General features: G+C 39.6%; 1 protein-coding gene across 1 annotated transcript in view; it reads right to left on the reverse strand.

Moving 5' to 3' along the window:
- Positions 1-2,291: 2,291 nt before the first annotated feature.
- STARD9 (StAR-related lipid transfer (START) domain containing 9) overlaps positions 2,292-15,390 on the reverse strand; it is a 117,186-nt gene continuing 104,087 nt past the window's right edge. Inside the window, exons 25-35 of the mRNA XM_010580190.1 lie at positions 10,404-15,369; positions 9,405-9,602; positions 8,436-8,619; positions 6,969-7,115; positions 6,214-6,319; positions 5,462-5,604; positions 4,791-4,855; positions 4,497-4,702; positions 3,995-4,074; positions 3,432-3,590; positions 2,292-2,393 (exon numbers count right to left, since the gene is read on the reverse strand). Of these exons, the coding sequence (XP_010578492.1) occupies positions 2,292-2,393; positions 3,432-3,590; positions 3,995-4,074; positions 4,497-4,702; positions 4,791-4,855; positions 5,462-5,604; positions 6,214-6,319; positions 6,969-7,115; positions 8,436-8,619; positions 9,405-9,602; positions 10,404-15,369 (6,356 nt within the window). The remainder of the gene's footprint in view (positions 2,394-3,431; positions 3,591-3,994; positions 4,075-4,496; positions 4,703-4,790; positions 4,856-5,461; positions 5,605-6,213; positions 6,320-6,968; positions 7,116-8,435; positions 8,620-9,404; positions 9,603-10,403; positions 15,370-15,390) is intronic.

Below are 15,390 nucleotides of genomic sequence, written 5' to 3' on the forward strand. Positions count from 1 at the left end.
TAACTTAATTTGTAAACATAGAAAAAAATCTTATGCATATATAAAAATAAACATCTGATGCACTGTACAATAAGACATTATCCTTCATAGGCACTGGTATCATTGATCAACAGGAGTCCCCCTAGATGTTTTTCCTACAAAAACTGCTTTATCACTAGTGCCATGTCCAAAATAAAAGGGAAAAAAAGTGAAGCACTGAGCAAATCTTTTGTGGATTGTATTAAGACCTCCCCTACCTCCTCTGGAAATCCATGGAAGCAGCACTGGGGACAAAGCCAATGCACTGTGCTGCTGTTTCTGCTAATTTTTTTTCTAGGGCTTTGGTGTACTACCTTGTTCACTCTCCCTTTCTTGGTTCCCACCAAAAGGTGGGGACTGTATGACAGGTTGCAAATCTGTCTTTTCGCTCGGTTGCAGAAAACTTTGTGATGGGTTGCCCCATTTCCCTTGAGGGGCTATGGAAGATGTGTGATGCATGAAGTGAGTGAACCGTGCTATGACTCAGTTTGGCAGGCTTTTAAGAAAAGGCTGAGCCTCGCCAAAAGAAAGAGAACGGTAATATATATTAGTGTTAAGATTGTAACCATGACCATCTAAAGATAAAATGAAGCAAATTTGTAAGTAAATGAAAAGTTTTGTTATCCTACCTGGTATAGTTTAGGGGGTGGAAAAAAAGCCTTGGGCTGGTATGTCTCAAACCTGCACTTTTCTTAAATATTATTTTTTATTTTAAAACTTAATATATTAATAACAGGAAGTAACATAGAAGCTGAGAGCCAAAATTACACCTGTGCAAAGACATAGTAAAAGTAGATCTTGGCTCTTGAATTCAAAGGTGGGAAGTGCAGCTAATGTCACGTATGCTGGGAAAATGCATCTTTTACTGAAAGTAACTGTGTGTATAAAGTAGCAGATGCTGACTCTGGTAAGGTGGATGCTTGAATACACATCTCTCACTTGACAAATTTAAAGTGCAACAGCTTCTTGAACAATGTGGGCTTTTTTGAGCTAAAGAAAGCATATCGTAGCAGCTTTTATTGCTTAGATGATAAGGTTATCTAAAGTGATTCTTTACTGTTGTGCTAAAGAACTAAATGATTGAGTTGGTTGTGTTTTTGTTTAATTTTAGGAATGTGTGACTGAACTAGGGAGTGTGTCGAACAAATATGTAAAGCCTGACAGCAGGATGGACTAAGTTCAACAGAAATACTATGAGGTAACTGAATGGGAAGAGTCTGTATTCGCTGCAGTGAGACAGCTGGTCAGGTTATGAACAAAGAGGTGTGACAAGCCTATGACCGGGCTAGATTTTCAACTCTTAATGCATTTGGGTAAAAGTGTAGGAGGGCTGACGAGAAAAGCCACTGCGGAAAAATGCTGGAGCTACTCTTATTCGCAGGATTTAAATTGTAGAAACAAGCTGATTACTCAGTACTACTCCCTATTAATGACAAAGTGTCACTGTTTACAACTGTCAGTTTGGTTTCTTTATTTCAAAGCACCTAATTCTGCAGTGCAGTAAAACTGTGTCCTGAGGTGTGGTGGTTTCCACTAATGCTGCATAGTGTAGTGGCAATCTGAAATACCTTATACCGGCTGCAAGTAGTCAGCCAATTACATGAGAAAAAAAAAAATCTATCCAGGGTGTAGGATGACTAGTGGATATCGTGCTGGTTTAACTTCCCTGCTCAAGGGGAAGTATAGCCAGCTAGCTAAGTTAAATGATTTATCTACACTGTTAGGAATTCTGCCTTTGATACTTATCTCAACATTAGAAAGTGACTTTGCAGCTCTACTCAAGAGCTTGTAAAAGGTCTCAAGCCATACGTGTACTGTTCATTTGCAGTGCATTTCACTGCTTCCATTACCTTTTTCTCACTGCTGCCTAAACTTTTTGAAAGAAGTTGATCTTTGAAGCTCCTTGGAAACAGAAATTAAATAATACACTTCTGCATGTAAGATGCTGGCTATTGTAAAGCAAAGTCTCTTCTTCTGCTCTTTATAGAGCCAGCACACCTTCCTGTTGGTCCATGGAGGTTTTCTACAGCTGTTTCCAGGAGGACAGGATCCCCATAAAACTTGCTGGGTTTCTTCTAAGCAGTGTTGGCTAAAATAAATGATCCTTTTTTCTAACTATACTTTTCTATAGTCCAACATTAGCAGTTAGGCTCCTCAAGTGAGGCTTGATTGTGACTGTCGTAGGAGCCAGCATTTTACATTACCCTTTCAGATGCTTGTGTCTCTCTCTGAACTTTCAGCTGCTGTTAAGTGTCCAGTTTTGTACCCAAACACTAACTAGCAAGAAAGTGTGCCAGTCGAGCAATCACCAGAGGCTGTCGCTTAGCAATGGAGCTCAGGAGCCTCGCAGGGATAGCCGGGGCACCAAGATCCACCTGCAGGAATTAGAAGAAAGGCTGCATGTTGGGGTTTGTACCTGTTGCAAGTAGGTGTTAAGCACAAAAGTAGTTTACACCCAAATGCTATTGTTACTGTGTGGTTTGTATCTTTTCCTTCCCAATACTCCATAGACATTCAAAGCATTGCTATTTGAAGTTCCTTTCAGCAGGTATGACCCACGCTGCTTTTGAGTTTGAGCTTAAACACTACTCGTTTGAGACAGATACAGTGTTACTGAAAAAGTACATGCATATACTAACGTGCACTATAAAATGCATATAAAATTTTAAAATGCGTATACATTACACATATGCACTGTAAAATGCATATAGTAATTCCTATAATTTAAAGATAATATTTTTTTTTATATAATAAGTTGAAAAGACTAATGCCATTTAGCTCTCAGATGAGCACTTTAAAATAAATTATACACACATTATGGTATTCTCTTCTGGACATTAAGTATTTGGTACCACTGTCTCAAAGAGACCCTACTTTTCAGATGAGACTGTAATAAATGGATGGCAGGATTTTCTTATTCTTAACTGGAATCCTAATCTTGACTTCTCTTTCTGACTGAAGTCATTAATTCTTCATACTTAACAGATACAAAAGACTTAACAATACCTATTTCCATGCATTTTGAAAATAGTATAACCTGAGGCAGACTTCCTGTGTCCATGGCAAGGTGAAAATGCAAACAAGACTCTCCATACTGGCTCACCATGTGAAAACACAGCATATAATAAAATTGCTAATAAACCTTTACAGAAGAGTCTTGGTATCCAAGGGAGCAGCTTTAGATGCTGGAAAAACTTGGGATCATGTGCTTAAGCACAGTCCTAGTAAGATTCTCTCTGCATGTACATCATGCTAGATAACAGTGTGAAGTGGAGGTGACCTCTATGGTCACTTTGTAAATGCCACAGAGCACAGCCTAAGGATTATAGTTTTTGTTACTTACTGGCTCTTAAATGTTGTTATGTGTTTGCATAATTTTTGCATTCACTGTTGGACATAGAGCAAAATCTTACCTGTGCCATGTAAATAACTCTGGTGATATCTCTTCCATTCACTACATCAGGTTCCAGTATCCAAGCACTTGGCAAAATCTCCCCTCTCACCACTTCTTTACAAGGGTGAGGCATGGATGCATCGTAGACAGACTGAATAGCCAAGACAGACAAGTTCTCCTGCAAAGTGTAAAGACGACAACTTGAAAAAATGTTTATGCATACAGTAATGTTTTCTTTGTTTGCTATGAGGCATATTTCTCGTATTACTTAAAAAGGTCTTTTAATAAGAAACTATTTCTTATTTATTGAGTAATTTTTTTTGTCATTATCTTGCATGTTTGTAACCAGAATATACTGTGTAACGCTTGTGTTACTGCCTAATGGGACTTGGTTGACAACTGTCATTCACAAGAGGGTTTTATACATAATTGACTTGTGTCATGTCAGCGTGGCTGTTCTTCCTCTTACACTGTCACTTCTGGAAATATGAGCCTGGACTTCCCTTACTTCTCTCTTTTGTCCTTGAACCATGAGTTCAGAACAATTACTCCTCTGTGCTTCAGAGAGAATGTTCACTTTACCTCTTTGGCTTCTACAGTAATGCAGCAGAAATCGCGGGGCTGCTTTAGGTAACAGAGAGAGGTATCGGTCACGAAATATACTGTGGAAAAACACCCAAAAACAAAAAACAGGGAATTAGACTTTGACAACTTGAACTTATCACAATTTTCCCCCAGCCCTTAAATCCACGTGAATATTTTATTTTGACTTCTTGTTGCCTAAGAGCAAAGCTCTGGTTAAGATGCTATAATGTGTCATTAAGATGCTTTTTTGAGCCACATAAAATTAATTTTGACTTTCAAACCACTGTCTCTAGCTGTACTTCTGCAGCGAGATGTGTTTAATATGATCCTTACTTTGGAAAAGTCTTGCAAAACTGAAGTTCCCATATTAAATAATGAAATTGTTTATTCAGACCTGAAGAAATGAAATAAGATGCCTCTAAATTTCTTCCTGGCTGACAACCTGAGCTGAGAAAGTACAAAATGATAATAGTGGCCAGTCATTTGTGTTGATACTCACCCAGCTGAATATGGCTGGTTACCTTCTTGTGTATTCGAGCTGTGTTGATAGTTCTGTCGTACAGATGCCTTTTGCCAGGATCTCTCACTAGTCCCCACACGTAGGGAAGAGGCCTCTCTATCACTCCTGCTCCCAGAAACCCGTGCCTTGTTGCTGAAGGGAAGACTTTGTAGTAAACCAGCACCTCTTTTTCTGTACATTGATATCTGTCAAAGACAAATGAAAGGTATTGGCACACAAGAGGGCCAAGTACATAAAAAGGCCTCCCATTACAATGACCTGCCATAAACTTACTTCCAACCAGCTGCTGCTTGGCATGTGTAGAGATTCCTCAGGTTATGAGAGCATGCTGCCATTACCTTAGAAAACAATGACAAATGTACAGGTAAGAGAAAGTTGTATAAGCTATAAATTGTGTTCAGCTTTTACATGCTGCTACACTATCTTCTACTCAAAACTACTAAGCTGGCTTTACCACAAATAGTTTTACAGTGAGTATCAACAGCCAGACTTGCCTGTCGTATTCTCTGCTAAAGGAGTGTACATATATAAATATATATAAAAGCCTGTACAGTAGCCTAAACTATTGTGAGAAAATGGAAGATGGGGGGAGTGTGTATTCTACCTGATCTGAAATAAGAAGTTGGCATGCTTTCTAACTACACGCTCACATCTTGTCCTACACCGATATGTAAAACCTGTGCTGTAGGAATTCTTGGACACTGAAGGTGTTCAGCAGTTTGATCAGCTTCACTCAAACCTTACAGCTAACATGCAACAGTCACTGCTGCAGCCTGGCTCACTTTCCCCTGCCATTTAAAATTGCTCAGTGTGTCTCTCTCTAACGGACAAATAGGTAACTGACAAATTGGCAGCCTACAACAAGAAGGCTTGTCGCACCTGTTTTTGCTACAACTTCCAGTAGGAGGTATAGGAATAAGTGAAAACTGTGCTTATTTACTTACCTCAGTGGTAGCATTAGCCAGGATATGTTTGGATAAATCCTGGTATCCTTTTGTTGAAGAGGAACTGACAGAAATAGTTAATCCATGAGTAAACCTACAGCTGATGCTACTAGAAGGAAGGGGTGGCTGAATTCTGCTGGCTTCTGCAGGAAACAAAAAAGCCATAGGGGAATAAAAAAAAATAAAAAGGAAATCCACTGCTATTCTGCAGTTGTAGGGACTTAAACCCTCCATTGGAGCACCCCATCCACCTGATCCTGGTGAAGGACTAGTAACCTCCCTTGTCTAGACAATCTGTGTATTGGTAATTACACTGCAGTTACATCTTGCAATACTCAAGTTTAACTGTTATTACCACATATAAGCTAATAAAATAACCTAAAGAATAGGCAACGTCAGTCTTGAGGATAAAAGTAAGAACTTGCATGTACAATCCTATAGTCGTTGCAGTTTTAGCCCCCCATGCTTCCTTGGTTCATTGAAAGTATTATGCTCATATCCTCTCAGAACGCTGTACTTTACTGTTACCACATCAAGAGACCAACTTCAGAGGCACCAAATCACCATTTACTTTTTCAAGAAATTCTAAGCAAGCTCTCGCTACTGGTTGACAGTATTTTTCTGAAGACATATAATGGTAGGGACTTCCTCAAAATACCTAGAATCAAATTAGATTTTGTTTTGCATAAATGACAAATGTCATTAGGCTTTGGGATACAACTCAAACATAAGCAGACATATGTTTTACTTACCAAATGTTGAATCCTTCTGTAGTTGCTCTAATGCATAAAGCTGACTGTTTCTAACAGCTGAACGACCTCGTGTATCTCTTGAAAGCAAAACACTTCCAGAGGAAACCTGATTCAAGAAAGAGCAGAAGTGGGAGCTTTTGGTGTGAACTGGGAAAAATAAATTATGTTACATAACAAGTGGAATATTCGTAGCAAATCTGCCTTAGAAGGTCGGAAGCTTCTCTTTATCTAAGGTAACTACTGTGCCTTTCCCCTAGTTATGAAACAATACCTTGACTCAGAAAATTTAGCAAACCCAGTATGAGGAGCTAACACAGGTACATACTTGAAAAAGTAACTTCAGGAAAGTTCATGTTCACACACACAAACTCTTAAGTCAATGTATGCATCATTGAGGGAGGCACACTGAGAATATCAGATTCTGGTTTATCACAAGAAAAGGCTTCTTGTTTCTAAAATATTTGGCAGATGGTGGCATTACTGACAATAGTAACACTATCTGGTTTTTATCTATGAGCTTAAAAAAAAACCCACAAACCACTCAGAAAACTGTCACTGTCCTTTGCAATTACATGGTAATGCTTCCTCTACCCCATGCCACCCCTCTGTGTTCTAGTGACACAAACTTGTCCTGCTTGATAGCTGTGACAGAAAGAATACGAACCATCGCAGAAAAGGTTTTTGTTCCTACATTATTTCTCTGTTATTGTTGAAGCGTCAGGAGACACCGGTCTCACAGACGAGTTGTTTCTCACCTGTCCTTCCTGGCTGCTGAGGTTACTTGCAGTATATGTAGCAGTATTACCGCTGTTGTAACCAGATGTTGGGCCAGATGAGAGGCTGAGGCTGGAGTCTGTACACAAAGTGCTTGTACTTGCAAGAGTCTTCAGCCTTGCTTCTTCCTGTAACAGGTATCACAGCATTACAAACAAACACACACACAAAACTTACCTTGTACAACAGCTAGTCAAATCAATGATAACAGCACTGAAAGATGAAAGAGGAATAATTTAAAGAAGCCCAGTTTCTTTCAAGGCGTGTTGACAGGACAAAACTGTCAACAGCCATACAGAAAGCATTAAATAAGCAGGTTCGTTTGAAAAACTGAGATTATATAAGCCATAGAGCGAATCGCCCCGTAAAATGTGGCAGTCAGGGAAAATGCAGCTTCTGCTGTGTTGCTCTTCACATACAAGAGTCCAGGCTATCAAACCAATGCTAGGATGTTTTTAAGGGGAAAAGAAGTTTAAAAAAAGATCCCTTTCCAGTCCCATTTGTTGCTCTTTGCCTACTTCTTCAGTAGCCCGACTTAACTTGCTGGTCACATGTAGTTGTTAAAGACTGAAGATTTTACTTTAAGCAATGTGACTACTCAATGCCAGCCCAGAAGATGAAAAAAAATTACATAAGAAAATACTGAGAACTTCAAGATTATTTATACTTTCAAGAGCAGTTTTAAGTTTGGTTCTCCAACTCAGGTGAACTACGTCTACATTTCACAAGAAAAGTATGGCAGCAGATGTGGTAAGATCCAGTCACCCAGTGGAGGTGCCTTAAACAGAGGTGCCTTAAAGGGTGCAGAGCAATGAAATGAGTGTTCACCACATTTCTCACCAGATACACACCTATAAGGAGAGGAGGTCTGCAGCTACGATCGAAGCTGCATTGTCGGGCAGTGGAAAAGTTATTGTATAAAAGTATAGTCAGAACTGGGCAGAACAGACACATCCTAAGGAGGTATCATCCTTGCATCTGGGAGAAAAATGCACACACTTGAACTGTGCAAGATGGGTAACAAAGTGCAGAACAAAAAAACCCAAAACTATGGGACAAATACGCAGAAGACAACCTAAAAAGAGAAACCAAAAACCAACAACAACAAAAAAGACCTTTGTGGTTAAGTACATACTGAAATAGGCAAAACTCTTCCATAGTCTAGGCAGATACCCCACAGGATGGCTGTGTAAACTCAATCCAATGAGACAGCATTAGGAGTTTCCTGTACATAAAATGTGGCTTCAGGAAGATGTAGTTGAGAAGCACTAACAGTATCAGTTCAGTATTACTGAAAATTTTTTTTAAGCACAAATTTGCATTTAATTCTTTGGGTTTTTTTATGCTGATGTGTATCAGACAGGAGAATTACTTAGCCACGGAAAAATTTATTTTAAAAAAATGCATTGATGTGAATAATGCATAACGGTTTCCTCTGTAATGCTCACCTTCTGTAACTGAGAAAATATTTGTTCCCGTATACGCCTTTTTTCTTGCTCAGCTCTCTCCCGAAGTTTGTCCCTAGCTCGTGCAATTTCAGTTTTGGTTTCCTCTCGTGCCCGCTGGTAGTCTTGGAGCAACAGTTCAATGTCTGAAGGATGCTGAATGGTGCTTCTTTTTGGTTCTTGAACTCTGTAAGGATAGGTAAGTGGGGGAAAACACGTAAGTTTCACACTTAAGAGTCACCTGACAAAATACTAGGAGAAAATCATCTTTCAACACACAACAGGAAAATTTGCCAGAAAAGCAATTAAAACCCGCCACATTAGCCTCCAAAAAGTTTCTCTTTGCTCACTAAAGGCTGCATGGACATTAACCTGGGAAAATTATTCAGATTGCAAGCCCAGTTTATCACTGAGATTACTCTGGAGATTGCACTGGTTTCTAAGTCAGCTCTCCATATGATCTAAGGTTACCTCTTTGACATATCAGACGCAAAATAATTGTGTTGGGAAAATAACTGTCTCCTGACCTACTGCAAAGGAAGTGAAAGTCATTTTAGGGGATATGGTGGGGGATGAGAAACTCAAGTTCTAAATGGTGAAGGGTTGCAGAACTTTTTTGATATTTAACATGAAACTTAACTATTTCATGCGGCTTTTAAGTTACTGAAGAAGACAGATTGGTCTACAATGAGTCAAGACTGAATACTTGGCTGTCCCCATACATCGTACATATAAAATAATTTAGACACTTGTTAAGGACTGAAATAAACTAGACAGAAGATTTTAATGAATGTTTTCTAAAATCTGGCACATTTTTTTCCTGAAAGCACTTTCTATCCCAAAGGTGAACACTTCTGCATTGAGAAGAATTCTTCTGCCACAGAAGTCTCAGATGTAAGAACCATTAATGTGCACCCATTGTGAACACTGTTAATGTACATCAGGCAAAAAGAGAGGTTTCTAATGCCCTACCTGGTATTTTCCACCACATCTCTTCTCAGTTGTTGCAGATATTCTCGGCGTCTGCTGGGGAGATCTAGATCCCTCTGACTTGCATCCAGCGTCTGCAACACACTCAGATGCTTTTGAGGACTCAGACTTTGGCTTCTTTGGTATCTTTGCAGCCTTTTTTCTCTTTCCTTCCTCAGAGTTTCAATAGTCCTCATGTGTCTGTCAGGGAAACACGATTAGAGTGACAAAATGACACCCTCCAAAGTTCCTTTTTCTGATTTTTTTAAAACACTTAAATATTAGGTAGCTTCATAATGTAAAATTTATATGAATTTGATACCATACACTCTCCTTGCAAACACCCGTTTGGGCACATGCTGACAGATGATGCAGAAATTCTAAAACTTCACTGCTCTTATAACAGTAGGAAATGCATGAGGGACTTGGTTACTGCTTGTAATGGCCGAGAGGCAAACTGAGGACAGAGACTAATGTAACTACTGAAGTTTTTTTAGTCACAACAGCTTCCTGAATTGAGTTCTATAATCCAATCACAAGAATCTAGGATCTTGATTTGTTCGTAATTTATTTTGTATATTTATGGGGTTTTAAAATTTGGTTTTGTGTATTCACACAGCAGCATTTATTCACAGAAGCATGAATGAGATATTCCCATAAATAGGATGTATCAATTATTTTCATATTGCAATAAATCATTGAAATATATTCCCATGATCACCAGGTACACATGATCACTCTCATAGCTGCCAGAAGTTTTAGGAGTGGGGTGACACTGGATTTAAATTACACTGAATCTTACGCTTTTCCCTATTTTCTTGAAGTAACCCCAAAATGTTGTCTTAAATGCATTTTTTAAGTGTATATAAAATAAGCTTAATACTATATCTCTTCACGTGTAGTTCACTCTGTGTGACTAAGTGATTAAGTGCTCATTACTAAATGTTATTTACGGTACATGAAGTGTGTTCAAAATACTTAACACTACTTTAAGTAATTTACCTTTCATAAAGTTGCTGCTTCACTGGAATCGCCGCCAGGTCATCTGCAGTTCCGCTCTGAAGGACCCTCAGCAGGGCGTCCGTCTCCCCGATGCCGTAGTTGAGCTTTGCTTCAGTCAGTTCCACAGTGAGGGGATGCTGATGCAGATCCAGGTGAATGCCAGACATGATCTGAGCGCGCTCTCTCTGAAGCTTCTCGATCTCTCTGCTCCTGCTGTCACAAAGCTGCGATTTCCCTTCCATCTCTGTTGATTGCGTGCTTCTAGGTTTCTTTTCTGCCTGACTTCGTAAATCAGTCACACTGCCACTCAAGCTGAGTAACGAAGGAGGAGGGCTGCCCTTAACACCGCACCAGTTGCTAAATTTATTGTGTATGGGTAAGTCACGGAGACTGTAGCTCCGAGGCCTGTAAGGCTTTGCAAAAGTAGTATTTTTAACGAGAGGAATTTCAGTGTCACATTCACTTTCAGTGACAGAATCTGTATTGTCATCTTGGAAGGAAGTTTGCACATCGCTCACCTCAGAGAGTGCAGGGGGGCAGCTGTTTTCATTTTTCCAGAAGAAATCGTGAAATTGTAGAGAAGATGCTTCTACCAGAGGTTCTGAGGACACACCAGCATTTGTCTTCCTTGAACAAGTGGCACTAATTTTTTGATTAAAAAGTAAGTCAGCATTTGGAGGTGAGCAGTTATGAATCAAAGCAGTATCAGAATTACCAACATATTTTTCATGTCCAATTCCAGCTGAAGAACCTCCTCCTCCTCCCCTCGTGACATACATACAACGAAGTGAACGTGCCAGTGGACTGCAGTCTCTGAGATCACCTGTTAAAACCTCCCTGTGGCCCGACACCTCCAACATACTACTAGAGTGATACAGTCGTTTTGCACAAAAGGTGGTGTGGGTGTCAACCATGAGTCTATGCTGTTGTTCCAAGTCTTTTGAACTATCCTGTCCTAAAAGCTCTTTGGCTGCTTTCTTATTGGAGAAACTTCCAGATTTCTTTCTTATGGCCTTACGTTCTCTAGAAGCGCTAGATTCGCTGTCTGTTTCTGTCTGTGAAAAATTGTCCACATGAGGTTGCATGCTGGGCTGTGGACCTGCCCTCTGCTTTCTCTGGTTGTGAAGGGGACTCGAAACATCACCAGAATATCCAAGAGGTTCCTTAATAGGGCAGACGGACTTGCTGAAAGCAGTCTGGCTTCTGGGACTAGCACTGAGAGTAAGAATAGGGGAAGAAGCCCTATCGACTAGCAGGGTGTTTTTGTAACAAAATTTTCTTTCTGCTGGAACCTCGAGTTCACTGACACTTTTTTTATCCTGAGCGTAAGAAGCTGGAGATTGAGAGGTGCTATTAGTAGGGCTGCTAACTACAGTGCATGAAGAACCATCTTGCCCTGAACTCAGCGAAGACGATGTGACAGGTGAAACCCTGGTGCTAGCAAAAGCAACATTCTGCTGTGCATTTAATGATGTTTTCTGAAAATCTAAGATAGGAGTGGACGTTCTGGGTAAGAGAGGCAGATGCATAAAGGAGTCTTCCAAAATGCTGTCAAGACTGTCATGGAAGTCAGGATTGCCCAGATTTCTCATCCCTGTTGGTTCTTGTGTTCTTTCTTCAAGGAAGGGTGTTTCCTCTTTCCTTTTGGGAATCTTGCCGGCTGCATCTGCACCTGTTCCTTTCCAATCAACATTTACTGCCTGAGCTGCCCTCAATTCGTTTTCCATTTTTGCTTCCACTTGTTTTTCTTCATGTTTGCTTTGAGGTTCTTCCAAAATCTCAGTTTGAGTGCCTACATCTGCTGTAGTCTGAGTGTAGCTATCTGATCTAGTAGCCTTTACAGCCTCTTCAGTTCCTCTTTGGTTCATTTTGGCATTCTGCTCATTATCTAGAATAGTCTGTTGGGAGAGGTTTCCCAACAGCTCAGAAGTGTTCTGAAGAAGCTGCGACAGATGCATGGACAGGTTCTGCATGCTTGTCCAAGAAGAAGGTTGTTGAAATAAATCTCTGTTTGTTTCCTGCTTTCTTGCAGAAATATCCGTATAGCTTCTCTGATGTCTTCTCTGCCTTTTATACCTTCCTGGAGTTGCTGTTTGTGTTCCCTGCTCACGTGTAATCCCTGGTAGTTTTTTGGAAGACCTTTCAGACTCGGAAGGATATAATAGTACAATTTCATCAACCTGCACTGCAGAGTTACCAGGTTGTGCAGAAGGATTTTCAAATTCAGCAGTGTTATTTTCTGGATTAGTTTTCAATGTTTCACTGGATACGTTGCTGTACTGCTTGGTACTGTCATTTGAGTATGCAGATTGAAAGTCTTGTCTGACATTGTCCCATCCTTGAAGACCTTCAATGCTGCTTAAAGTGCTCGATAAAACTTTTGCTGTAGCATATGAACTGAGATGAGAATGAAAAGGAGAATTTTGAGAATTCAATCCATTGTCTACACTGGAACATCTCATAACTTTGCAATTTTCCAGGTTTAAAGGAATTTGATTGCAAGAGACATCACTTGCACTTCCAAAAACATACTGTTTCCAACCAACCTTGCACAATCCGTCTTTTTGCCATGGATGAATATATGGGTTGATATCACTTGAACTAAAATGCATTGTATCTTTATTGTCTGGCAAAAATAAATCTGTTTCTGGCTGGTATCCAGCTTCTTCAACTTTCCCTTCACTACACTGAGCTACAGAACTAGTCTTTGAATGGACATTTGCTTCTGCACCCACAGAACTGTGAGCTGTGTGCAGTAAGGATGATGGAGATTGACTAGTACAGTCTTTTAAAGACTGGATGCTTTGGGTTCTTGCTGCAAAATTTTGTAAATTTTGGGGATCGCAGTTTGCAAGCTTCTTAGTTTGTGCCATTCTTTGCTGAAATCTGGGTTTAGATTTAACCTGTAGAAAGTTCTTTGATTCCTGCTTTGAAAATCTTTCAATTCCATAAAGATCATCTTCAGTTGGTGATGGAGGCTCTACACTCATATTTAAATCTTGTAGTGATTTAGATGCAGAATATAACAAAGGATCTGCCTTAGATGAAGATTCCAAAGTATATTCTGTATCAGAGAAGACAGCAATAGCTGGGGCTGATAGTCTGTGACTTTGTAAATAAGGTCTCTGTTCACTTTGTTTACAGCTCTTTGTATTCTGTGTAGTAGAATATGATCTTTTGCTCCTGAGTTGCACCAATTTGGATTCTTGAGGAGGCAAATCATGGTTTTCTGGTAAAAACTTTACAGAGGTACTTTCATTATTCATTACAGAAAACTTCAGTCTTTCTGATCTCAGAGTCTTATTCCTTATTATAGCGTCTCCTGTTGTTGAACAATTGTCTGCATCAGCATCATCAGCAGGGCTATCAACGCTTGAACCTGTATTATTTTTGCAAAGTAAAATCTCTGTTCTACCATCTGTATTTGTTCTGTCTGGCAACTGTTCTATCTGTTCACCTGTAGGCACATACTGACAATTATCTTGCAGATCTGCAGGGTTTTTTTCAAAACCCAGGACACTGTGATATAGTCGTCTGGGATCAGTGCTTCTGCTGTATGTGGGATATGTTGGACTAAATGAATTGCAGGTGTGTTCAGGATCCACATCAACATCTCCTGGATACAGATTTTCCAACAGTGTAACTTCTGAGCCTGCTAATTCATTTGCAGAATTTGAGGATACATTAGTTTGCTTTTCAACAGGTTCTCTACTTAATGTTTTTCTCTGCTCTGTCTTCACTGCAAAATGTTCAGCCCCAGTATCTGAATGCAGTTCTTCCTCATTTCTGTTCAGTTGTTTTCTCCTTTGTCCCTCTTTAACAAGAATTGCCTTTCCAGTATCCCAAAAAGGTAATGATGGTAATAAAAGAGAATTATCATTTAGTACTTTCTCTATGTGTTCTGTGCAAACTTCTTGTGGTGGAACTTTACCCCAGTGGTGCTGATCAACTTTTATATCATTGTCAAATATTTTACACTTACTTCCATATACAGGTTCCCTATCTGCAGCAGAATTTTTGTATGAAGTAGAGTCTGTGTCTGATACTGGACAATGCCTGTTTTCTTTTGCAAGAGAAAGTAAAATACTTCCTGAAGCACATACCGGCTCATCGAATACCACAGCCTTATCAGACTGAGTGTCTTGTATTTGCAAAACAGCAAATGGAGAATGTTTCAATACACTTGTATGTGAAATATTGTATGTGCTAGTTTCACCATGGCCTATATCTGCAGTTAAAGAAGATTCTGAAAATGGTGTTAAGGATGGGTGACTGACACTTGCAAATGCTTGGAGAAAATCTCCTTCTTTTACAGAGCACACATCTGCAGAACTGGAGGACACCTGCTTAGTCAAAAAAGTGTCTTGAAGTGAGTCCTCAAGCTGACTAAATATTAGAGATTTTGACTCATCAAGTAAACAAGAAGTGTCAAAAGCACTGAAGTTCTTGGAGCTTTGAAATGGTGTATCAGTTGGAGGATCTTCTACAAAGTAGGACAGAAGAGACTTTGATTCTTTACTGCCAGTCTGTTCTCGGCTCTCAAAAGTAAGCGAGCCTGATTCTGGTATAGTCACACTAGAAGTGTTACTGTAGTGTTCTGAGTACTCAGGTATTTTATTTTCTTTTATGTCATTGCAATTCTGGAAAGAACCTTGAATTATTTTCTCCTTTTGATCTGTTTCTGCAACTTTTTCAGGGAGTTTATTATTCTGAGCATATGTGGCCTCTGCAACTGCAGAATTATTTTTCCTTTCATCTCCTTTTTGAGAAGCATCAGGAAAAGTTACAGATACAGTTAAATCTGTTGATTCACTTTCAAAGTATTTTGTTTCTTCAGAGAGAACAGCATCATTTTTACCTTTGTCTCCATTGCTGGCAATCAAAACATCTGCAGGTGATGCTGGATGATTCAGGAGACCAGGAGAACTTTCAGAAGTGCCTGAGTTCCTATTATAATTTAGAAACTCTGTACTATAATGTGGATTTT

The sequence above is a fragment of the Haliaeetus leucocephalus genome, unplaced genomic scaffold (genome assembly GCF_000737465.1).
Source record: "Haliaeetus leucocephalus isolate CR32 unplaced genomic scaffold, Haliaeetus_leucocephalus-4.0 Scaffold696, whole genome shotgun sequence".
Lineage (NCBI taxonomy): Eukaryota > Metazoa > Chordata > Aves > Accipitriformes > Accipitridae > Haliaeetus > Haliaeetus leucocephalus.